General features: G+C 40.9%; 1 protein-coding gene across 2 annotated transcripts in view; it reads right to left on the bottom strand.

The window, feature by feature from the left end:
• Positions 1-16124: 16124 nt before the first annotated feature.
• The window catches only part of LOC149440822 (transmembrane protein 272-like), an 86889-nt gene continuing 76058 nt past the window's right edge, over positions 16125-26955 (bottom strand). For both annotated transcript variants that reach the window (XM_089658043.1, XM_089658042.1), the window contains one exon: positions 16125-25086. In XM_089658043.1, coding sequence (XP_089514169.1) covers positions 25018-25086 — 69 coding nt within the window. In that variant the 3' untranslated portion in view covers positions 16125-25017. The remainder of the gene's footprint in view (positions 25087-26955) is intronic.

The raw sequence follows: 26955 nt of genomic DNA, 5'->3' as shown, positions 1-26955 counted from the left end.
GAGGTAATAAAGCCCTTTAAAAGCCTTAATGTGCTTTTTGGATTTTGGGGTCTTGTACTTGGCAAGACTGCCAAAACGTCTCTCACATGTGGTACCCCCATACTCGGGAGAAGTAGCAGAATGTATTTTGGGGAGTAATTCCACATATACCCATGGTATGTGTGAGCAATAAATCATTTAAGTGACAATTTTGTGTTAAAAAAAAAAACATTTTATTTTTTGTCATTTTCCTAAAACTTGTGGTAAAAAAATAAATTCTTCTATTGATTCAACATGCCTCTCAGCAAATAGTTTGGGGTGTCTACTTTCCAAAAAGGGGCCATTTTGGAGGGTGGGGGCATTTTATGCCCAGCATTAGAAGTTTATACCACGCATCATTCACTCTTCTAACCACCTGAAGATCAAACCTTTTTTTGACACTTTCTGTTCACATGAAAAAAATCTGTATTTTTTGCTAGGAAATTAATTTAAACCCCCAAACATTATATATTTTTTTAAAGCAAACACCCTAGTGAATAAAATGGTGGGTGCTGTAATTTTTTTATGTCACATAGTACTCACACAGCGATTTTTCAAACACAATTTTTTTTTTGAAAAAGTACACTTTTTTTACTTTTAGTTAACAAAAACACAATGTATTGGCCAATTATTTGGTATCATATAAAAGATGATGGAATGCTGAGTAAATAGATACCAAATATGACATGCTTTAAAACTGCACATGCCCTGTGCAATGGCGACAAACTGCATACGTTTTAATATCCATAGGCAACGTTTTAAGATCATTTACAAGCTACCATTTTAGATTTACAGAGGAGGTCTAGTGTTATCATTACTGCCCTTGCTCTGACGTTCATGGCGATACCTCACATGCATGGTTCAACCGCTGTTTACATACCGGCACAGGGTCAACCCTCGTGCACACAGGTGTGCGAGCGCGGGGGGGTGAGGGTGCTTTTTTTTATTATTTTTTTAATCACTTTTAATGCTATCACAGGGAATACAAATATCCCCTATAACTTCAATGGGCATTTTCATATATTCTTTTTGAGAAATCTGGGGTCTATCAGACTCTAGATATCTCCTCTGCCCTTACATTATCTAATCAAATCAAAATCAGTGTGATCAGATGCTTTCCCAATTTACAAATGGTGCTGTTTATATCCTGCAAAACTGAAGTGATGAAATGCTCATAGCTTCTGATTTCTTAGGCTATAGAGATGATTGGCACCATTCTGGTCTCCAGTCAGCTCTAAGGTCAGCTGGCAGAAACCTGCATTCTCACGTTCCCCTGATGGCATGGGACTGCCCGAGAAGGCCATGGAAGGCAGCAGGGGAGGGGGTCATCATCTTCCGCTGCTTGTAAAAGCAATCCTGCAGCTAATTAGCCACTAGGATTGCTTTTGCATGAAGACCGATCACTGGCTGAAAAAATTATACCAGGATGATACCTGCAGCTGTAGGCGTCATCCTGGTATACCCATTCAAAGACCAGTGATGTACCGGTACATCGCTGGTCCTTGTTGGGTATATATGCGATGTTCTTTTTTTTTTGTATGCAGCCTGTGGGCTGAATGAAAAAAAGAGAAGAAATCTCTGCCAGAAAAAGGGTGTGGTATGCCCACCATTAGAATATACCGCCCTGTATCCACCCACTTCTAATGGTAGACACACATTTGGTCACACTTTGCCACAAGCGCCAGTTCCAAGATTGTACAAATGTCTAAATAGTGGCATGCTTGAATAAAAATTGTCCACGTATAAGTGGTACCCCATATGGAAAAAGGATGAAACCAAGTCCCAAACTATTTTGCCACTACTCCCCATGTAGTCTGGGCATCCGGGGGGCTCCACGTGACTATTTTTCCCTCATAAATCTGAAACTTATATGTATAGCCTGTTGCCCTCTCACAGGTCTTCTACATCTTGACCCCATATCTGGCACGCTTGCTGGCGAGAAATTGTTTGAATGAGGTTAAGGTGATTTATGAGGGGCTGAATTTTGTGAAGCCGGTCAAATTCAGGGTCACCTCGAGGACAACAGAGTGTATTGTCATTGAAATGCATAAAACACATTATACTTTCATATCTATGCCTGGCCATGGCAGCAGAGAACACGGGCATATGATGAATCGGGTCTGTGGACCAATACAACCCCAATTAATTTCTTTTAGTAATGCCCATATTGAGGGTAAGGTCCAAAAAAAAATTTAATTCAGAAGCCGTAATGGGTTTCCATGCAAATGGTCTGGCAAGGTTTGAATTTGGGTTGGCAGCGATAAATTGTTGTGCATATAAATTGCTTTGATCCACAATCAATGCATACAAATATTCCATGAAAAACAGCTACAAAAAAATCAAGGGGAATAGTTAAATTTGCTGTTTCCACCAGAATTCCGGGGTGGGCAGTGAATGGGGGAAGTACGTGTGCTGCAGAATTTGTGGACTGCCAGCCGGGATTTGCAAACACATCCGGAAAGATACTAGGGGCTCTACAGGCCTGTGTGCAAATTCTTGGTGGTTGTGGGACAATACTTGTGCTCGCCACTCCACCAGCTTGTACTGCACTTATGGGACTCGCCATATCACCAAGTGATACTGCAGTGCTGGTGGGGGGGGGAAGCGTAGGGGCTAAACGCAGGTACTGGCAGGTGCTGGGGCTGATCCCACTAATGCTGTGTTTTTGGGGACGCTATACTAATGTGAACGCTGGTATAGTGCTGATCTGATCAAAGATATTGATCCGTTCAGAGGTTTATTGTGTATGAGCGTGTTCCTGGCAATCAAGGGATTAAATGTGATGACGGGTAATCTGAGCTATCTGGGAAGGATGTGAAAACCATGGGAGCGCGAATCACGTATATATACGTGATTTTGCGCACCCATGCCGCACTGTAGCAGTATTTCTGCTATAGAGCGGTCAGGAAGCGGTTACATAAGCGGTTTGTGTTACGGTGCTGCGTTACTTTGACTGACAATTGTGTGGTCATGCAATGCTGCACCATTTACAGCCTTTTTTCCCCATGAATTGAGCTTTCTTTTGGTGGTATTTGATCGCCTGTGTGTTTTTTGTGCTATAAAAAAAACAACTTTGAGAAAAACAATATTTTGGACTTTTTGCTATAAAACATGTCCAGTAAAAAAATTTCAGAATCAAATTTTGTCATAAATATCAGTCAAAATGTATTCTGTGACATGTCTTTGCTGAAAAAAATCTCAATACATGTAAATTAATTGGTTTACGTGAAAGTTATAGAGTTTACAAATGGCAGTATAGATACTGGATTTTTATTTTTTTTTATACTAATAATAGCGGTGATCAGTGACTTATGGCAGCAATCAGTGACTTATGGCGGCGATCAGCGACTGTGGCGAATATTCTGACACTGGGGGGGGGGGGGGACTAACTTGGGATCACTGACATCCCCAGTGACACCAATACAGTGATCAGCGCAAAAAAAAAGCACTGACACTGTACTAATGGCACTGGGGAGGAAGGGGTTAACATTACAAAGCAATCAAAGGGTTAACTGTGTGATGGGAGTGTTTCACTAGGGGGCCGGGGGTCTGAGCTCATCCATCCGGATCAGTATGCTCAAACTGACAGGGAAGAGAGCTGCATTGGAAACAATGCAGCCTTCTTCCCTGTCAGTGTTTGCCGGCAATCACCGGGCTCCGGTGGGTAATCACTGGCCGGGACCCGGTGATTGACTCCCAGGGCCGCGATCGGCGCCATGGGTAGGACGGACGCGCGCCCCCTACCCCGAAATGCAGGATGATGTTTATAAACCTGATCCTGCGCACAGAGGCCGCCTTTCTGCAGTATATGTACTGTGGGCGATCCCCTAGTGGTTAAATGATAAAGACAGAATATTAACCAAATATCCAGGAAAAAACACATTATACAAATGTTATAAATTGAGTTGCAGTTCAGTGAGTAAAATAAATATTGATCCCCTACCAACCAACAATAATTCTGGCTCCCACAGGCTGGCTATGTGCTCATGTGGCACACAGATTAGTCCTGTCAATTTAAGACGGGGTTCCTAACAACAAGTCGTTATGTGTATAAAGGACACCTGTCCACAGAGTCTCTTTCTTCCACTTAAATCTCACTACTATGGGTAAATGACAGAGCTGTCAAAGGACGCCAGGGTCAATATTGTAGACATGCACAAGGCTGGAATGGTCTACAAGACCATCAGCAATAAGCTTGCTGAGAAGGAGACAACTGTTGGAATAATTATTTGCAAATGGAAGAAATATAAAATAACCATCAATCGCCCTCGGTCTGGAGCTCCATGCAAGATTTTGCCTGGTGTAAGGATCATGAGAAAAGTGACGGATCAGCCCAGAACTACATGGGAGGAGCTTGTGAATGATTTCAAGGCAGTTGGGACCACAGTCACCAAACAAACCATTGAAACACAATACACCCCCATAGATTGAAATCCTGCAGCTCCCGCAAGGTCCCCTCCTCAAGAAGGCACATGTACAGGCACATCTGAAGTTTGCAAATGATCTAAATGATGCAGAGAAGGATTGGGAGAGAGTGCTGTTTTTAGATGAGATCAAAATTGAGCTTCTTGGCACTTGACTCGCTGTGTTTGGAGGAAGAAGAATGCTGACTTTGACCCCAAGAACACCATCTCTACAGTTAAGCATGGAGGTTGAAACATTATGCTTTGGGGCTGTTTCTCTGCTAAAGGTACAGGCCAATAGACTGGGCCATTTATTATAAAAGCTTGGATGAGAACCTTTTTCCCTCAGCCAGAACACTGAAGATGGGTCGTGGATGGGTCTTCCAGCATGACAATGACCCAAAACATATCGCCAAGGCAACAAAGGAGTGGCTCAAGAAGAAGCACATTATGGTCATGGAGTGGCCTAGCCAGTCTCCGGACCTTAATCCTATAGAAAATGTATGGAGGGAGCTGAAACCTCAAGTTGCCAAGCAACAGCCAAGAAACCTTTTGCTTGGAGATCAAATACTTATTTTATTCACTGAACTGCAACTCTATTTCTAACATTTGTATCATGTAGTTGTTCTGGATTTTTGCTTCATATTCTGTCTCTATCATTTAAAATACACCTATAATAAAAAATATAAACCCTTCATTTATTTGTAAGTGGGCAAACTTACAAAATATGCAGGGGATCAAATAATTATTTTACTCACTGTAAGATTATAGAAGGAAGAGGGAAAATGAGAAAAAAATAAGGGGAGAGAAAAAATTAAAGTAGAATAAAATAGGTATAGAGACAACATGAGTAGAGATAAAAAAAAAAGCTTGGGGGGGGGAGTGCATAAATACAACAGCTCCCAACCAAAATTCAGAGTTGACCATAGCCATGTGGCCCAAGTGGTTAAGAGTTGATTAAATGAGGGAAGGTTTCTAGAAAATCCCACAATTCCCAGGCCTGTTTGTAGTTGTCTAAAGAGCTGTTAAGAGAGGCAGTAAGGTATGCCATCCTCTAAGTCCCATATCCTCGTCTGACCATGTGACCCACAACAAGGGGTTCTAGAAGATCCCACAATTCCCGGACCTGTTTGTAGTTACCTAAGGAGTTAATAAAAGAGGCAGTAAAGTATTCCATCCTTTTTACATCGTGGATCCTTGCAGGAAGTTCAGCCAAAGAGGCAGGCTCCAATATTTTCCCATTTAAGGGTGACTAGGCATCTCGTTGCTGTCAGTACATGTGCTAACAATTTTTTGGAGGTTTTAGGAGCAAGTCACAAGAGGGAAGTTTAAAGAGTAAAGGGGATCCAGGATCCAAAAAAAAGCATTGAGTAGGGTGTGAACAGCTTGCCAACAGGATTTGCTTAATAGATAACTCCAATATATGTGCTGTAACGTGCCTAATTCCTTCCTATACTGACAATAGCGATTATTATCTGCAGAGGGATATATTGAGTATAGCAGTGCTGGGGTGTGATACCAATGGAAAAAGGTTTTATACTGATTTTCTTTATATAGGAAACAAATTGAGCTTTTAGAAGCTTGCAACCACATGGTTTGCCACATTTCCAGAGAGATTACTTTACCCAGAATCCGCTCCCACTTTTTCATACATAGGTTCTTATAATTAACACTTTTCTTTCAAATCTTTTTTATTGAATTTTAACAAATATACAGTATCAAAATAGAAATTATAACAAGGTAGAAATTAGTACAAACAAAACTAAAAAGCATTCACGTATTAGGTCTAATCCCCCAACTTTGGTATGCGTGGGCATAACAAATCAGCAAATGCATAGTTAATGTTAAACAATATTAATAGCAATTTAGATTTATAATACCGGCATATTGTACACAGTGCCATCACAAATATCTCAGGAGCGTAGACCAGGTTATAGTCCAGCTCCCAGATAATATCAACTCAATGAACAATAAACAATAAAAAACACAAGAAAGAGAGGGAAGAAAAAGTGAGGAAAGGAAAAAGAATATAGAAAGTTAAGAGTTAACAGAGCACAAATTCGAAGAGATATTAATTCTGACTAATACGCAATCATCTGTGGTTGTATGCATGTTGTAATACAATCTTATATATTTACATTATGTAGCATAAACATATCTTTCCAGCAAGACCATCTTAATTCAAATAGCCCCATGTTCTGGGAGGAAATGGCAACGGCCTTCTCTCAGATGAAATGAAAATGCACTCTGTGGATAACGTCAGATATGGTAAAAGTTTTAGATGATTTCCAAACAGCAGTAATTAAAAGCCTGGCTGCAATTAGTATATGGCCGATTATCATTCTGAATTTCATGGGAAAAAGATTTAAGGTGAGATTTAGTAGCGCCAGGTGGGGAGCTGGTCTTGTAATCATCCCAGACACCCGAGAAATTAGCGCAAAACGTCTTGCCAGAATTTATGTAAATAACTGCATTCCCACAAAATTTGTAGTAGATTGCCCTCTTTGCCACAGTTCCTCCAACATAATGGTGATGCGTTAGAATACATCCTAGATAGTTTATATGGGGTAAGGTAGCTACAGTGCAGGATTTTTAGAGAACAATCCCAATGATTTGTGCATTTGGTAGTACTCATATTATGGCTCATAGCTGCGTTCAATTCATCTCTGGTGAACGATCTTTGTAGATCCCTTTCCCATCTACCTATGCAGTTCAGGGTAGATATGTTGTTTTCGTCTTGAAGAAACTTATAAAACCATGACATACCTTTTTTTAACCTAATAGGGTTGGATAATGCATGCCACATTTTGAAATCTATTTCTACCCACTTCCTCGGATTTGCTAGGTGGTAATCTCTAATTTGTAAAAATGGGTACATGCCACCTCCCAGCACTGTATCACCTATCTCAGTAAATGTACTATATCCCAAGTTCCTTAAAGGACTTGTATTAATATTTGGAATAAAGTGTTCATATGCTAATAAAGGGATATCCATTCTAAGCTTAGGAGAGGAAGGGTTTCTTTTGTTCAGGCTGATTGTCAACACTTCAAGCATTACTGAAACAGAGGGGAGAAATGTATTTAAAAGTTTAGGTGTAATGGTTCTGGCTAACAATAGGGTTTGAAGGTCTCTATTTGGGACTGTATTCTGTTCTATTTGTACTCATAATCTATCCGAAGGGATGAATCACGCTGGAAGTTGATCTAGAAAAGCTGCATAGTAGTAGGTAGAGAGTACTGGTAAACCGATACCTCCGTTAGATTTATGTTTGGCGAAAGACAGAAATGGGATCCGCGTTTTTTTCCCTTTCCAAATATAAATTTTAATGTCGCTTCCAGCTTCCTGAAATAGGTATGAGGTATAATAAACGGGATCGTTCTGAAATAATACTTTATTTTTGGAAATATCAACATTTTGAAAGCTGCTATTCTATCTATCTAAGAGATTTCAAATTTTTCAAGTCGCTGCAATTCCACTAGGATCGACTGGTACAATTTTTCATAGTTATCTTTAAATGAGTTAGAAGACGGGGCAGAAATACATACAGTCAAGTCCATAAATATTGGGACAGCGACACAATTCTAACATTTTTGGCTCTATACACCACCACAATGGATTTGAAATGAACAAGATGTGCTTTAACTGCAGACTGTCAGCTTTAATTTGAGGGTATTTACATCCAAATCAGGTGAACGGTGTAGGAAGTACAACAGTTTGCATATGTGCCTCCCACTTGTTAAGGGACCAAAAGTAATGGGACTGTAATGGACCACCTGACAGCACCTCTATCAGTCCCCTGATAGAGCCTCCCCAGAGTGCGGAGTCTAAGTACCGGAGCACTTGTTCACCAGGGCCCCTGATGGTGGGGATGGACTTGGAGCGCTCCGGGACCAGGTCGCAGCTACCGGGTATCTCTACCAGAGGTAGAGGAGTCTGCCAGAGGCTCCTGTGGGTTAAGAGTCTGATGTGAGGGAGCCCGGGGATCCCTGAGGGATGGATGAGCAAGATCAAACAGGCCGTGTCGGTAACTAGCGGGTCGGTGCGGTACAAGACGATAGGCAAAGGATAGTCGGGTCACATGCAGGGTCAATACCAGAAGATCAGATCTATAAGGGAGCATCCAGGAGCAGAGTCAGGCAAGCCAAGGGGTCAGGACAGGAGAAGGCAACAAGGTCAGACAATCCAGATCAGAGTACTCACAACACAGGCAACAGGATACGCAAAGACCATTTGGCAACAAGTGTCTGTTCAGGGCTGGTTTAAGTAGCCCGCCCTGCACCTGACAGGGGCAGCCTAGGTCCTAGTGCCTGCCCAGTACTGTCATAGACGACGGGTGCGCCTGGGTCCTAGTGCCCTGCTGCCTGCATGTCTTGACAGACACCTACGCATGTGTAGACCCATGCGTCGCGATGGTCCCTGACAGGGACAATTGGCTTCTCAGCTGTTCCATGGCCAGGTGTGTGTTATTCCCTCATTATCCCAAGTACAATGAGCAGATAAAAGGTCCAGAGTTCATTTCAAGTGTGCTATTTGCATTTGGAATCTGTTGCTGTCAACTCTCAAGATGAGATCCAAAGAGCTTTCACTATCAGTGAAGCAAGCCATCATTAGGCTGAAAAAACAAAACAAACCCATCAGAGAGATAGCAAAAACATTAGGCGTGGCCAAAACAACTGTTTGGAACATTCTTAAAAAGAAGGAATGCACCGGTGAGCTCAGCAACACCAAAAGACCCGGAAGACCACGGAAAACAACTGTGTTGGATGACCGAAGAATTCTTTCCCTGGTGAAGAAAACACCCTTCACAACAGTTGGCCAGATCAAGAACACTCTCCAGGAGGTAGGTGTATGTGTGTCAAAGTCAACAATCAAGAGAACACTTCACCAGAGTGAATACAGAGGGTTCACCACAAGATGTAAACCATTGGTGAGCCTCAAAAACAGGAAGGCCAGATTAGAATTTGCCAAATGACATCTAAAAAAGCCTTCACAGTTCTGAAACAACATCCTATGGACAGATGAGACCAAGATCAACTTGTACCAGAGTGATGGGAAGAGAAGAGTATGGAAAAGGAAAGGAACTGCTCATGATCCTAAGCATACCACCTCATCAGTGAAGCATGGTGGTGGTAGTGTCATGGCGTGGACATGTATGGCTGCCAATGGAACTGGTTCTCTTGTATTTATTGATGATATGACTGTTGACAAAAGCAGCAGGATGAATTCTGAAGTGTTAAGGGCAATATTATCTGCTCATATTCAGCCAAATGCTTCAGAACTCATTGGATACCGCTTCACAGTGCAGATGGACAATGACCCAAAGCATACTGCAAAAGCAACCAAAGAGTTTTTTAAGGGAAAGAAGTGGAATGTTATGCAATGGCCAAGTCAATCACCTGACCTGATTCCGATTGAGCATGCATTTCACTTGCTGAAGACAAAACTGAAGGGAAAATGCCCCAAGAACAAGCAGGAACTGAAGACAGTTGCAGTAGAGGCCTGGCAGAGCATCACCAGGGATGAAACCCAGCGTCTGGTGATGTCTATGCATTCCAGACTTCAGGCTGTAATTGACTGCAAAGGATTTGCAACCAAGTATTAAAAAATCCCATTACTTTTGGTCCCTTAACAAGTGGGAGGCACATATGCAAACTGTTGTAATTCCTACACCGTTCACTTGATTTGGATGTAAATACCCTCAAATTAAAGCTGACAGTCTGCAGTTAAAGCACATCTTGTTCGTTTCATTTCAAATTCATTGTGGTGGTGTATAGAGCCAAAAATGTTAGAATTGTGTCGATGTCCCAATCTTTATGGACCTGACTGTATACCCAAATAATCTAATTTCTTATAGGTCTAGCTATAAGGAAATTTATCTTTGAGATATTTCAGAGGGCCTCTTGCCACTGCTACTGGTAAGGTGCAGGATTTTGTTATGTTGAGTTTATAGTAAGAAACAGCACTAAATGCCTGCAAAGTAGCTGACATTTCTGTTAATGAATTTAAGATATCCGTGACAGTAAGTATGACGTCATCTGCAAATAATCCTATTTTGTGAGAATAATTTGCTATTTGGATGCCAGAGATCAGTGGGTTGATTCTAATTGCTGCCGCCAAAGGTTCCATCACCAACGAAAAAATAATAGGAGACAAGGGGCAACCCTGTCTTGTTCCATTGGTGATACTGAAGGCTTCCGATAGGGCGTTAGATGTAAACACTTGAGCGGTGGAACTGTGTATTAAGGCCGTAATGGCCGATTTAATATATTCACAGATACCAAAATTATGTAGAGTAGCATACTTCCAGTGATCTCTATCAAAGGCTTTTTCAGCATCCAAGTCTAAGAATCTACGAGCCTGCGATCTACGGGTTTCAACAATCCTCATCAAATTAAGTATTCTACGGGTGCCATCTGCTGCTTGTCTACCCTTAATAAAGCCTACTTGATCTGCTTTAATGAGAACGGGGGTTATACTTAATAGGCGGGTTCCTAAAATTTTGGCATAGATTTTAAGGTCCATGTTTAATAGAGATATGGGCCTGAAATTTTGTGGGCGGTCCAGTCTTCCCTGGTTTAGGTAAAGTGACAATGATTGCCTTTAACATCTCAGGGGGAAAGGACGCCGTGGTCACTGCTTCATCATAAGTATTTTTAAGGTGAGGTAGTAACGTATCTTGAAATTCTTTATAATATTCAGCAGAGAAACCGTCCGCACCCGGCGATTTCCCTACTGGTTGGGCTTTAATAGCGGCTATTATCTCACGCTCCATAATAGGTTGATTAAGCTCCTCTAACTTTTGGTGGTCTAGTTTAGGCAATGGTAGATTCTCAAAGAAATGGTTAATCAGGTCTAAAGTAGGTTGAGGGGTATTTGGGTAGTCTTTAAGATTATATAGTTGAGAATAGTAGGAACGGAAGGCGTCCACTATTTTGCTGGTGTGATAAGTTGGTTTATTCGATAAAGGATCCAACATCGAGGATAATTTAGATTTAGATTGTCTAGCATTAAGGTAGTTCACCAGCATTTTACCCGCCTTATTTCCTTGAGTGTAATATTTACGTTTTTTCCTATGTCTTAGCAATAAGAGATTCCTAAGCGCTAGTCTATTAGTTTGTAGTTCCTGTAAAATATTAGGTGATAAAGATTGTTTGTGTTGGGATTCCAGCCTAGCTATTTTATCCATAATTTCAGAAAAGGCTCAATTCCTTTGTCTTTTTTCCTGAGAAGCCAATTTCAACAACAAACCCCTACAATAGGCTTTGTGGGTGCACCACGTGCTAAAAACATTTGTATCGGGAGAAGAATTAATGTCAAAGAATTCCTGCAAGGATTTAGTGAGAGTAGAGTGGAAGGCAGAATTAATAAACATAGAGGTATCATTATGCCATAAAAACACTGGAGAGAATTTTAAAGTCTCTTCTATAGTCAAAGATATAGGAGCGTGGTCCGACCACGTCATTGGATGTATTTCTTCTTTAGAAACATTTTGCAGTAAGTGGATATCCGTGAGAAAAAAATCAATTCTTGAATATGATTTGTGAGGGGCCGAATAGTATGTAAAGTCTTTTTCAAATGCGTGAAGACATCTCCAAGGGCCGTATATATTAGCTTCTTTTAAGCCAGGAGCCAAAGAATGCCTCAGGCTTCTGAAAGGGTTCGAGATGTCTAACGATTTGTTTATGATAGCATTACAGTCACCACAGAACAGCAGAAACCACCTCTGGACTTTCGCAACTTTTTTCCTTAGAGAGTTCAAAAAAGGAATTTGGTTGACATTGGGAGCATAGACGTTTACAATAGTATATAGAATATTGTTTAGGTCAAAACTATAATTAAGTATCTGCCTTTACTATCCGTCACCTGTGAAACCAGCGAAAAAGCAACAGAATGTCTAACCACAATAAGAACTCCACATTTCTGCTCCGGACCGTTAGCTGTATAAATATGTGGGAACAGTCTATGTGAGCAACGCGGTGCTTTAAGAGAGGAAAAATGCATTTCCTGTACGCAAATCACATCCCCACAAAGCCGCTGTGTGTCCTTCCACACCATCTGGTGTTTGAAAGGGCTATTGAGACCAATCTTCAGTACCATATTAGAATTAACAGATCAAATGCTTTGTCGCCCTACATAGTGACATAAGTAGGAATTGCCTATCAGTGTACACAGACGGTATAGATTCACTCACAGTATTCAGGTTCATCCAGCGAAAATAGAGAGACCTCGGCCATCCTGAATGGACAGGGAACATCATAGCAGTTCCGGAGACGAAGCGGGCATTGTTGCTCTGTTAAAACAGCTAGAAAAAAAGTATAGTGAAAACTGGAGAAAAACAAACAGTAAATAAACAAGGTCATGTGAACCAAATCACTTCAGCTGGTGGGGGGGGGGGGGGGGGTGTAAATACCGAGAGTCACTGGCTATGAAATATGCAATCCGAGTAAATCGCAAAATACTATAGAAAACAGTGCGTAAGCGTAGACATTTATCCACATCATCCTGCTGCTTGTTCCCATTTACACAATTTTTTCCTAGGGGAAGCTTTATTGGATACAGGCTCCTCCTCTGCGGGCAGAATTCCCCATTTTTTGGCTAATTGGAAATCCTCCTCTTCAGAGCTAACAGTTATCTTTTGTGATCAGCAATTTGGTAGGGAAACCCCATTGATATTTCATGTTATTATTCCGCAGTAATTTCGTGAATTAGATCAATTTGTTGCGGGCAAGAATGGTATGTTGAGACAGATCAGTGAAGAGGGAGACCCCATTATAGGAAGCTAGGAGCAGATTGTTCTTCCGAGCAAACAGCATTAATTCTTCCTTGACATGGTAGAAGTGAATTTTTGCTATTATATCCCGAGGGATATGGTCAGGAAGAAAGGACGGTTTTGGCAATCTGGGCGCCCTATCCACTATCACCTCTCTATTCGGCATGTGTGGTAGCAGGGTGGATATAATTTGTTGTACATATCTTCTGAGGTCTGCGATAGGGACAGTTTCACTGACCCCCTAAATTTGATATTATTTTTGCAGGAGCGGTCCTCCAAATCTGCCATTTTCAATTTTAAAGCTTTCGTCTTCCACGTCATTATGGGCATCAACTAATTCGTTATGAGCTGTGGCGAATTCACCCATTTTTGATTCCACGTGTCACCCACTCACCCAGATTTTCAACCTCTGAATTGAGTATTGTGAATAGGATCTGCAGAGCTGGAAGTTTGCGGAGGGGAGCTGTGTTTGTCTCTCTCCACTTGTCCCTGCTGGTCCGGAGAAGAGCAGGGACCGGCGCCATTTTGGGAGGAGGGGACACCCGCCGGAGTAAAGAACTCCGTCAATTTGTGGGGTATCTACTTTATTTTACGCTTCCCAATGCCTCCGGTTTTGTGCCCCACACTCTCCGGGTGCAGGGGATGATGTGGGATGTGTTTCCCGCTGCCCCCTGTCACTGTGCTCCGCTGTGATAGTCGGCGGTTCCCAGAGCTCTCCTTCTAAGCGGCCATCACAGTCTGCTGCCGGCCAAGCCCCCCCATAATTAACACTTTTAAGTGTGACATCAGTAAACTGCATCTGAACGATACAGTATGTGTTTACAGAACTTAACCTTGCCCTGCTTACAATGTTGGCAATCATAATACTTGTCTTTAATTAAAGGTTAACACTCAGCAATGGAAAACAGACTAATGTATTCACGGCTGCCAGGCAAAGTCTAGGTTTTTCTGGATTTACACAGTAGAACAGTAATAAAATGTAGTATAAAGACACAATGGGGTTGATTTACTAAAGACAAATAGTCTGTGCAAGGCAAATGCCCTTCAAGTGCAGTTGCTCTAGATCTGAGGGGAAGCGCTGCTGATTTCTATCATCCAGTCATGTGCAAGCAAAAATTTGTTTTTTTTCCTTGCATGTGATTGGGTATTCTTTGCCAAGTGAAGTTTTGCCTCATTTACTACAGTTGCAAGAAAAAGTATGTGAACCCCTTGGGATTACATGGAGTTTTGCATGAATTGGGCACAAAATGTGCTCTGATCGTCATCTAAGTCACAACAATAGAAGAACACAGTCTGCTGAACATAATACTACACAAAGATTAGATGTTGCCATGGTTTAATTGCACATAACATGTAAACATTCACAGTGCAGGGAGGAAAAAGTATGTGAACCTTTGGACTTAATAACTTGTTGACCCTCCTTTGGCAGCAATAACCTCAACCAAACGTTTCCTGTAGTTGCAGATCAGACCTGCACAACGATCAGGAGTCATTTTGGACCACTCCTCTTCACAAAACTGTTTCAGTGTAGCAATATTCTTGGGATGTCTGGTGTGAATCGCTCTCTTAAGGTCATGCCACAGCATTTCAATGGGGTTGAGGTCAGGACTCTGACCGGGCCACTCCAGAAGGCGTATTCTGTGCTGTTGCAGCCATTGTTTTGTTGAATTACTTGTACGCTTTGGGTCATTGTCTTGTTGCATCACCCATCCTCTGCGGAGCTTCAGTTGGCGGACAGATGGTCGTACGTTTTCCTGCAAAATGTCTTGATAAACTCTGGAATTCATTTTCCCATCAATGACAACAATCCGTCCAGGCCCTGAGGCAGCAAAGCAGCCCCAAACCATGATGCTCCCTCCGCCATGCTTCACAGTGGGGATGAGGTTTTGATGTTGGTGTGCTGTGCCTTTTTTTCTCCACACATAGTGTTGTGTGTTCTTCCCAAACAACTCAATCTTGGTTTCATCTGTCCACAGTATATTTTGCCAGTAGTGCTGTGGAACATCCAGGTGCTCTTTTGCAAACTTCAAACGTGCTGCAATCTTCTTTTTGGACAGCAATGGCTTCCTCCGTTGTGTCCTCCCATGTACTCCATTCTTGTTTAATGTTTTCCTTATTGTAGATGTGTCAACAAAAATGTTAGCATGTGCCAGAGATTTCTGTAGGTCTTTAGCTGACACTCTGGGATTCTTCTTTACCTCATGCAGCATTCTGCGCTGTGCTCTTGCAGTCATTTTTACAGGACGACCATGCCTAGGGAGAGTAGCAACAGTGCTAAACTTTCTCCATTTGTAGACAGTCTGTCTTATCGTGGACACATGAACATCAAGGCTTTTGGAGATACTTTTGTAACCCTTTCCAGCTTCATGCAAGTCAACAATTCTTGATCGTAGGTCTTCTGAGAGCTTTTTTCTGCGAGGCATGGTTCACATCAGACAGTGCTTCTTGAAACCAGTAAACCCAAAACAGGTGTGTGTTTTTTAAGGGCAGGACAGCTGTCAGCAATACATCCAATATCATCACACTGATTGGAGTCAAGGTTGGCTCACTCCTGGCTCCAATTAGCTCTGGGAGAAGTCATTAAGCTAGGGCATCACATACTTTTTCCTCCCTGCACTGTGAATGTTTACATGTTATGTGCAATCAAACCATGGCAACATCTAATGTTTGTGTAGTATTATGTTCAGCAGACTGCGTTCTTCTATTGTTGTGACTTAGATGACGTTCAGAGCACATTTTATGACCAATTCATGCAAAACTCCACCTAATCCCAAGGGGTTCACATACTTTTTCTTGCAACTGTAAGCTCTGGAGCAACTGCACTTGCAGTGCACAGTATATTTGCTTTTAGCAAATCAACCCCAAAATGATATCACAATCGCATACATCAGTTTTTAATGAACATAAAATATGAACAATTCAATACAAATGGTTACACAGATTCGTGTTTTTATTAAAACAATAAAAACATGCACAGATTGCCTTGTTTTACAGTTTAGTTCTGTCACACCTGAACTCCAGGCAGATATAAAAACTGGCATTTTATCAAACTAAATATTGATTAAAAAAAACAATGCAATTAACATAGAGAAAACTGTTCTTTTATCATCTGTGACAAGCTAAGGCGGGTACTGGATCAAACTATGTTACTTAAACTAGACGTCAACCCAGCCATCAAAACCTGATAAAATTTTTAACATATTAACCATTTAGCCTTCACCCCCTCTAACAGCTTTGAGTTCTGGGACATTTGTAGTCTACTCTAAATATATTTTATTTAGAATTTCCGTCAAAACAGATAGGGCTATCATTTTATAGCAGATTTGGATACATGTATTTACACTCACTGGCCACTTTATTAGGTACACCTGTTCAAATGTTTAGTAACACATATTGCAAATCAGCCAATTACATGGTAGCAACTCAATGCATTTAGGCATCTGGTTGTGGTGAAAACAACTTGCTGAAGTTCAAACCAAGCATCAGAATGGGGAAGAAAGGGGATTTAAGTGACTGAACGTGGCATGGTTGTTGGTGCCAGATGGGTTGATCTGAGCATTTCAAAAACTGCTTATCTACTGGGATTTTCACGCACAACCATCTTGAGGGTTTACAAAAATATAAAATATCCAGTGAGCCGCAGTTGTGTGGAGAAAAATGCCTTGTTGATGTCAGAGGATAATGAGCAGACTGCTTTGAGATGATAGAAAGGCAACAGTAACTCATGTCAATAAGGACCAAAATCTTTGATGAATTTTTTCAACACCTTGTTGAATCTATGCCATAAAGAATTAAGGCAGTTCTGAAGGCAAAAGAGGTCCAACCTGGTACTAGCAAGGTACCTAATAAAGTGGCCAGTGAGGATCTAATTAGGAAAAATGCATTTTCCTATTTTTACTGGCTGCTGATGCTCACTGTGCAAGCCTACCCTGGGCAATGACATGCAATGGCTGTTGAGCACACACGTGTTAAAAGAATGTGGCTGTGAAGGTGATGCAGAAGATCACCAGTGCTGCAATACAAAAAGGATGAAAAAAGTGAAAATGGAATTTTTAGCAAAAATAAAACAAGATACAGTGCCTGGGTACACTAGTAAAAAACTAAGGCCTGCTGGGTACAGTGTGCTCGAGCAAACTAAATGTCATCCAATTTATATACAGTTTACTTTATTGTAGTCCGAAGGGACATCAAATACCAAACTGTGCTGCTAGGCACAATAAATAAATAGTAAAAAGAGTAGTAAGAATGTAAAGTTAGTAAACATCATAGATTTGAAAGTCAGTTAGTTTGAAAAGACCTTTTGGGCATAATGGTAAACGTTAGTAACAGCTGTACAAGGTTTTTAATGCCATAATTGAGCATATTTAAAATAATTCCCTTGTCAAAAAGATGTGTGGATTATGCTGGAAATAATGTAATACTATGTACAAGAATTAACAGGCCTCTAACGTTGGCACATGTAACGTCAGCTGGAGACCTCAGTGTACCTGACCAACTACTCTTGCTATTCCTTGCTTAAGCTAAGTGGCCCATTTTGTAGAACTTAAAGTACAACTGTACCTATTTAAGGTATGATCACTTACTCTAACATTTACCTTTTCCCCTATTCTACCCAGGAAGGGATAGGCAGAGATTAAGGTATATTGCAACCTCAGACTGATGCATATGAATACCAGAACAACAAGAAAATGAGCAAAGCCCTCCATATCAACACCTGAATGTGTTTCTTTGGTCTGACAGAGAGACTCTGCAGGACCTGCCTAACCTTGATCCAGAATATCCACCCCAGTAAAGGTAAGCATCCACAGTTAGTGAAGGGACCATCTGCTCTAGAGAACCAAACTTATGGCCCAAGTATGGGAACACCATGGCAAGTACAGTCCACCCAGGGCAGGGGAGAGAGGCCACCAATTCACTTGAAGAGACTGGTGGGTAACATCAGGGGCTATGTGAAGACTTGTGTCCAACCCTGTGTCCAGGAACAGAGGAAAAGGCTGAAAAAAGAACAAGATTTAATGAGAAAAGGGAAGACTAAGTTAAGAGAGTATTTCGCCAACATCCTACAAACTCCCCTGATGGGGAAGAAGGGGAGAAATCCCTGACAGCAAAGGAAGGGTAGACTGACACACAGGATGTAGATTTTTTTTTTACTGAGGATTTAAGCTGAGTAGCCTTTTGCGCTGATGAAACAAAAATACTCATCAGTAGATCATTACCGGATCAAAGCTTGCAAGTGTTATGCCTTCAGGGATCTGACTACAAGGGTCCAAAAAACTGACCCTCTTTAGAGAAAGTCACTGAGCATTCCACAATGGAGATGCCAGGAAAAGGCACTAGGGTAACCACAATATACACCACTATGAGAAGTAGCTGATGCCTTCGAAGTACACTAAAAAGGCCAAGTCCATGTTAGGGTAGGAAACTGCAGGGATACTTGAGAGTACCAGGTACCATGAGGGATTTAACAGTACCTATGGATATAAGATTCTACTGGAAAGGGGAGTGGGAGTCTAGATAGAGTACAATGTAAGACAAGGTCAAAGGATCCCAGAGTACTGGGAGCTCAGGAATACCTGGAAGGTTGCACTGCTTAATGCAGTAGCACAAGAAAGACAATAAGGGGTAAATAAAAAAGGTGGCAGACATATAGGGTTAAACTGTAGGCTAAAAGGCTATGGCGCTATATAAGTACCTGAAAAAAATAAAATAAATCTCAGCACCCAAATGCTCTAGAAGTAAACTACCAAATGACCAGGCTGGATGTACAAACAACCCACCCACTTGTGGAAGTTGGAGCACACCTTCATGCTGAAAGGCTTTTCAGTGTTAACTAACCTCTGGCTTTGAGTAATGCAGCCTGAGTGAGAGTTAGGCTTTGACGCCCTATAAGCACCTGCTGCCAAGGTAGATGAAAAAGCAGGGTGGAAGGGCAGACCTTCTGTGTTGAGGTAAGACCACATTCTCTCCAACTGTGGCATTGCTAATAATTGAGTTAGATACTTCTTGTATACAGCATCAGTGGGAGGGCAGAGGTTCCTCCTGGGTATACAAAGAAAACTCCCCCAGAGAGGTCACCTATGGTAGTGGGTCTTTGTTTTCTATATGGTGTAGAAGTAATTTGCACCTGCATGGTGGTATGTAAATAAGCCCAAAGTGAGGCAAAGCCTCAGGCACTCACAAACCTAGGCAACTGATGCTAATGAAGGTTCTTTTGCAAGTAATTGTGACCAGATCACTGTAGTTGGGCAGTGTAAGACTGAAGACCAACATGGTACTATAGGAACAGGAGCGGCATGGTGCTCTCTCCATGCCGAAAGGCAGAAAAGAGCATGGAGAGAGTGTACACACAGCCTCCACTCAGCTCATGTGAAACTTTAACCACTGTAATAATGGAGGTGGCACACATTAGGAAAAGGTGTCTAGCAGTGCATCAGTGAGGCAGCTCTAAGCACATCATGTTCTGATAGACCACTTCAGGCTGGCCCCTTTTGTATAGCAATGTAAAACAAATAAGTAACTATATTGTTTAAAATCCAGTAATACACTGTCTCACGCTGCTCTGCACATGCTCAGTTGCTCGCTATTTTTCGGCACTGTGTCAAAAATGTAGAGGCCGATCTGCTGACAGCCTAAAGATTTACTGCTGCTCAGGGCATCAGGGCTTCAGCAAAATACCAGCTTCTGGCAAGAAGTAACAATGGCAATTTACAGCACACGCTAATTTTGGCAGCCTAATTATTAATGTGTAATGTATGTTCCTTGCTAATGAACATTATTTTTTATTACGTTGTTATGGGTAACTTTCTGCTTTAAGCCTGAAAAGGCATTAGCCACAAAATGAGTCTTCGCAGGTACCAGGGGTTGTGCCATAATAATTCTAGACCTTGAAATGCACCATGGCTAGAAGTGGTCTGGAAAGTGCCACAATGCAGAGACCATTGCCTGAAGGTCACATTCCAGGCTAGCCCTGCACATCTAGTACAGTGGGGTCCAGGTATACCCTCCCAAGCTAGGTTGAGAAAATGCTGATCCTGATGGCTGATATATAGAGACCATCTCAAGCAGTGGTGTCAGTAAGGAATCTTGATTGAAGTCACTGAGGAAAAGATTCCACAAATTATAAAAGGCTACCAGCAGAGCTGAAGAAAAGGCTGTGGCTTACAGTTTTAAAATTTGCCATGCCCGAACCTCCTTTGGTATAATCTGACTGTTTCTGAATTCCTATGTCCCTCAATGGACAAGAAATAAATATATATTTTGAGCCAAGTGCATGTGCCTTTCTATGTGTTTCAATTTTGCCTGGGGGAACTGTTTTTCCCTGCCTATATGTAACTTTAAAGCACATGTTGTAGAAGACATTTTTTGTGTACACAGGACAAGCATTATAGTAATCCATCAGAGAATGCATTCCTCTGTTTTCCTCCTGAGACATCTATGTTAGTTGAGGCATTTAGGTTTAGCATCCATCATCAACAACTGTCATAGAAGAACTGATGGCTGTATCTAGAAGTTTTGAGATATCTTGGACATGGTGAATGGACATGACAGTAGTATACTAGAAATCCAGTGCCAAATAGAAACAAAAATCTGAGCACATAAAACACAAATGAGAGCAGGACAGTAGCAGACAGAGTTCCAGTACACAGTGACAGACAGTTCTAACCAAGAAGAACAGAAAGCACGTACAAATAAACAGCAAAAGAAGCCAAAGCCAATACAGACAACAAGGCAGATCAGATGCCTAAGCCAATATAGGTTAGTCCAGGATATACAAGGCAGAAGTGCCTAAGGAGATCATTGCAACAGAGGGCCCGTGTTCTGTATTGTACTCAAAGAAACACATTTTAGTGATAAGTCAAAAATCCTGATTCTTAGTCGTGCAGGACATGGGACCTTCAGTCTTTAACCAAGGGATGTTATGAATGGGGTAAAGGGGGGAGAGCAACACAGCACACAATGCCAGCAGGCCCACATAACAAAGGGTCAAAAAGGGCTCGATAGGACATCTTACACCTGAAACTAGAATCAGAAGAATCCTGAACATCAACCTGGCAAAATTTAACAAATGTAAGAACAGATGACTAGGTGACAGCCTTGCAAATCTGAGAAACCAATGTCTGATGCTGAAAAAAGCCCATTAGGTGCTAACAGATCAGGTAGAGTGCCTTTTAGGAAAAGTGAGCAACTCTATCCTTTAGACCAGGGGTCTCCAAACTTTCTAAAAGGGGGCCAGTTTACTGTCCTTAAGATTTTAGGGGGGCCAGACTGTGGACAGTGGGGGTAGATAATGCCTCAGGCTTGGTGGTCAGTGGTAGTAAAGAAAATACATAGCACTCCTGTTGTTAGGTGGAGGAGGAATAGTTCACAATCACTGGTATTAGTGGGAGGAATACAGTCCCCATCATTTGTGTCAATTTGAGGAATAGCGCCCCATTAATGGTGTCAATGGGAGGGATAGTGCCCATCATTGGTGTCAGTGGGAGGAATAGTACCCTATCATTGGTATCAGATGAAGATTTAATGCTCATTCATCATTGGGCTGAGATTCTGCACATGAAATCAGGCATTTTGGCAGAAAGCTTATCTCTGGACAGAAAGGAGGAAGGCTGTGTGCATTTACCTGAACAGAGGGTACTAGGGCCCTGTGGTTAGAGACTACCAACCCTTCTCGAAGCCATGTACTGAGTTGACCTGCTCTGCTTTGTGCCATGCAAACTGTCCCCAGAGGGAGCCAGGGCAGTATGGTGCTGGCAGAGGGATGCACGCCAAGGGAAATAAACTGACCTGAGTACCTGCAATACGCAGTAGTGGTACACTCAACAAGACTTGCGCCACACCACAGAAAAAAATGGTGCCAAATCTGAATGGACAGTGAACCTGTTCCATGTTCTGAGTAACATTCAGTCTTGGGTATCTGAATAGCTGATAAAACTAGCACTTTTTTAGGTATATTAAATAAATAAGGTGTTCATCCTGCTCTCCTTTGTAGCCCACCATTATAAACTATTGTATCCATTTAGTTATATAAACCACAACATCAAAATACCCAGTTACATGTATCAACAAGTGATATGCAAAAAGCCAACATGTCCATGTGGGTTATTTTTCAGTTTAATAGTTTTTAAAATTAAACTTCAAAAACATATAATACTTATACATAGATATATTTTCAATAGGTATATAGTACATACAGTTGTGTTCAAAATCATAGCAGTGTGTTGAAAAAAGTGAATAAAGCTTAAAATCCCTCTAATAGCTTTTATTCCATACACAGAAATGCATAGGGAACAATACACGTTCTATTCCAAATCACAATGAAGAAAAATATATCAAATTTGTGTAGTTCATCTAAACAAATTGAAGAAAAGTGAATATTAGACTTCAAAAAAATAGCAGTGTTTGTATTCTTCTTTACAAACTCAAACATTTACTATATAAACTGAAAAATGTTTGAAGATTTTGCTTTCCTTTGAATCACTTAATTAATATTTAGTTGTATAACCATTGTTTCTGAGAACTGCTGTACATCTGTGTTGCATGGAGTCAACCAACTTCTGGCACCTGTGAAGAGGTATTCCAGCCCAGGATGCTTGGACTACATTCCACAGTTCTTCTCTATTTCTTGGTTTTGCTCAGAAACTGCATTTTTGATATCATCCCACAAGTTTTCTATTGGATTAAGATCCGGGGATTGGGCTGGCCACTCCACAACGTCAATCTTGTTGGTCTGGAACCAAGATGTTGCACATTTACTGGTGTGTTTGGGGTCGTTGTCTTGTTGGAACACTCATTTCAAGGGCATTTCCTCTTCAGCATAAGGCAGCATGACCTCTTCAAGTATTCTGATTTATTCAAACTGATCCATGATCCCTGGTATGCGATAAATAGGCCCAACACCGTAGTATGAGAAACATCCCCATATCATGATGCTTGCGCAACCATGCTTCACTGTCTTCACAGTGTACTGTGGCTTGAATTCAGTGTTTGAGGGTCATCTGACAAACTGTCTCTGGCCACTAGACCCAAAAAGAACAATCTTACTTTCATCAGTCCACAATATGTTGCGCCATTTCTCTTTAAGCCAGTCAATGTGCTCTTTGGCAAATTGTAACCTCTTCAGCACGTCTTTTTTTCAACAGTGGGACTTTTCGGGGGCTTCTTGCAGATAGCTTGGCTTCACATAGGCGTCTTCTAATTGTAACAGTACTCACAGGTAACTTTAGACCTTCTTTGATCTTCCTGGAGCTGATTGTTGAGTCCTTGCCATTTTGACTATTCTTCTATCCATTCGAATGGTAGTTTTTCACTTTCTTCCACATCTTTCAGGTTTTGGTTGCCATTTTAAAGCATTTGCAATAATTTTAACTGAGCAGCCTATCGTTTTCTGCACTTCTTTATGTTTTCCCCTCTGCAATCAACTTTTTAATCAAGGTACGCTGTTCTTCTGAACAATGTCTGGAACAACCCATTTTCCTCAGAATTTCAGAGAGAAATGCACTGTAACCAGCATGTATAACATTTGCTGCCTTCCTTCCTTAAATAAGGGCAATAAGAATGAATGACCTCACTAATAGAACTCCACACTGCTATTATTTTGAACATGCCCCTTTCAATTTGTGATTTAATTACACAAAATCAGCAGCATGCATGTCATGACTGTTGGGTCTGTTGGATTTCTGTTGGATTTCTATTACTCTACTACACCTGCTAGTAAATTATTTGCCATGTAGAAAGATCATTTCTACCAAAAACAGTGATTGATCAGGTTAGTGATGTCTGACTGCTATTATTTTGAACACAACTGTATATTCAAAGAACAATAAAGCCAAGTATAATGATACAGCTCTGCTTTCAGTTGTTTACAGCAGAATTTTTTCATCTTTTGCCATTAGTCAAAGAAATAAAAAAATACTGAATAACTTAAATTAGTAGCTGCATAGCTTTTCACATTTTAATATAATTCTTTCTATGTGCTCCTAATCCTTTATACACTATATACAATACAGTATGTCAAGCTCTGTGGCACAGATTCATACATTTCTAATTTATACCAGTATACTGACTGTTAAGTTTTCTAAGAGAATTTCCATTAAGGAAAGGAATATCTCACATCAACTTTGCATATATCTTGATGGCCTTAGATCCAGCTGAGTGCAAGTGGTTAGGCCCCTCACATAGAGTGACTCAAAGTTCAAACCATTCACTAGGGTTTTTTTTTACTTCTGAATGAATGGATATATGAATGGAGATCATGTTATGTTTGTGGGGAAGGAGGAGGGCCAGATTGGGAGGATTTTGAAGAAGTGTTGCACCAAGCAGGCAACACATTGAAGATCTCGGAACAGTAAGTAACCATGTGGTTACATATGGTAATTGGAGGAAAGTTCCAGAGTTGCCGTGGGCTTAGGTCAACCCATTCCTCCAGATCCATAGGACTGCACTTTCTTTTGTGAATCATCCCAAACACACAAGTTAGCATGGTGGCAGTGAGATACATAGCAATTTGATGTTAAAATGTTAAAAGTTGCATTGCAATATTTGACATAAGGGCAGTCAAAAATCCTTTTGTATGTAGCAGATAAATTATGAGTAGACCATGGTGAAAAATCATTTATTATCTGTATTGATGGTTTCTATAGTCATCTTCAATGCAAATGTAACTTCAGATTATCAAAGAAACCTATTTTGATTTCTTAACATTCTTTATGGCCTGGTGAATGAATATGCCATTGGTTATTCAAAATAATTTCATCACTTAGAATGAATACGTTTATAACTTAAAATGAAGGAAAAAAACAATGTTCTTGACAACCTCCCTGCTTGTTTTATTTCAGAGCTTCTTCATCTTCTGGAGAGTGGTTCCTGACAGAAGTTTCGGTATCTGCACCTGCCACCTGAAAAGAGAGTAAAGTTTAATTCATTAATGCAGAAATGTAAGGGGATGGCAATAGTTAAGGTTTTTAAATTACCTACAGAACTTCATCTTTGGAAAGTTACAACTAAATATAACTTGGGCTTGCTGGGGTTGGACTCCTGATAATGTTTTGAGCATTCTCTAACTATCTTTGGCTACATCCTAGAGGATAACTATTGTAAACTACTTTGGGTTCTTTTGCACTTTTTATGTTATTCCAGATGCTTTACTCAATTACGTATTTAGGGCAACATAAAATATGTTATTGAAATACTAAAAGCAGGATTTACTTAGGTTTGTTTTGTAGACTGACATGGCTGAGTGCTGGAAACATTTTTTATTTGCTCTATAAATTAAACTGGCTTAATGCATTTCAGAAAGGATGATAGGATGCTGCAAAGCTTCCGAACAAGTGGTTGCCATTGCATTGCATGGCCTTGAATCACTGCAATTTTGTGAACATACCCAAATTCCAAAAACGTTAGGATGCTGTGTAAAATCTACATGAAAACAGAATGCAATGATTTGCAAATCTTATAAACCCATATTTTATTCACAGAAGAAAACATCAAAATGTTTAAACTGAGAAAATGTACCAATTAAAAAAAAAAGGTAATTTTGATATTGATGCAGCAAAATGTCTCAAAAAGTTGGCAAAGTAAGTGGTATTAACAAGGAAGCGCTGGAAGAACATTTTGCAACTAATTAGGTTAATTGGTGAAGATCAGTAACATGACTGGATATAAAAAGAGAATTTTTGAGGGTCAGAGTGTCTCAGAAGGCTTAGTTCACACCTTTGCAGCTCTGCAAGCTGCGTTCATATGGACACATTCAAATGAATGGGCTGCTGTGCCTGTGTTCCTGCACCTTTTTTAAAATGCAGCGGCAGGGAAATCACATGGTGCTTTTGCACCATGCAATTTCATGCACGTTCCTGCATTTTTAGATGCCAGAATGAATAGAAGCCCTGTACGTCTGTTAACATCAGCACTTTTGGCTATGGGTGGTTGTTGGTGTGGGAACAGGTGCAATTCTTGCACCCGCAAACACTAGCCAAAGTATAGATGGGCGGGTTGAACAATCTGTGAAAATCTGCATCTAAAAATTCAAACAATTTCAGAATAATATTCCTCAACAAAAAGACTTTAAATATATAATCATCTACAATACATAGCATCATCAAAAGATTGCAAGAATCTGGAGTAATCTCTGTGCGCAAGGGACTAGGCTGAAGAGCAATATTGGATGCCCAATATCTTCAGGCCTTCAGATGGCACTGCATTAAAAACAGGCATGATTCTGTGTTGGACATCACTGCATGGGCTCAGGAACACTTCCAAAAATCACTGTCTGAACACAGTTTGCCATGCCATCCAAAAATGCAAGTTAATGCTCTTTAGTGAAAAGAAGAAGCCCTATTTGAACATGATTCAGAAACACCACCATCTTCTCTGGGTCAAAGCTCATTTAAAATGGTCTGTTACAAAGTGGAAAACTGTTCTGTGATCACACAAATCTAAATTTGACATTCTTTTTGGCAACTATGGATGCCACATCCTCCAGACTAGAGAGGCGAGGGATTTTCTGGCTTGTTATCAGCTCAGTTCAAAAGCCTGCATCTCTGATGGTAAGGGACTGCATTAGTGCGTATAGAATGGGCAACTTGCACATCTGGAAAGGCCCCATCAATGCTGAAAGATACATCCAGGTTTTAGAGCAGCTAGGGGACCTATTTGCCAGTCCTTGATACATCAGCTGAGCCTGATAACTGCGCTGTTTGACCAGTCCTTTGGGTGGTCAAACTTTCTGGTAAGAGCTCAGACAGGTGCTACTAAGTTAGATTAATGAG

This window comes from Staurois parvus, unplaced genomic scaffold, assembly GCF_062004578.1.
Source record: "Staurois parvus isolate SC_StPar_1 unplaced genomic scaffold, SC_StPar_1.0 ptg001051l, whole genome shotgun sequence".
Lineage (NCBI taxonomy): Eukaryota > Metazoa > Chordata > Amphibia > Anura > Ranidae > Staurois > Staurois parvus.
Note: the sequence above shows the minus strand (reverse complement) of the source record. Positions and strands in the feature narration are given on the sequence as shown.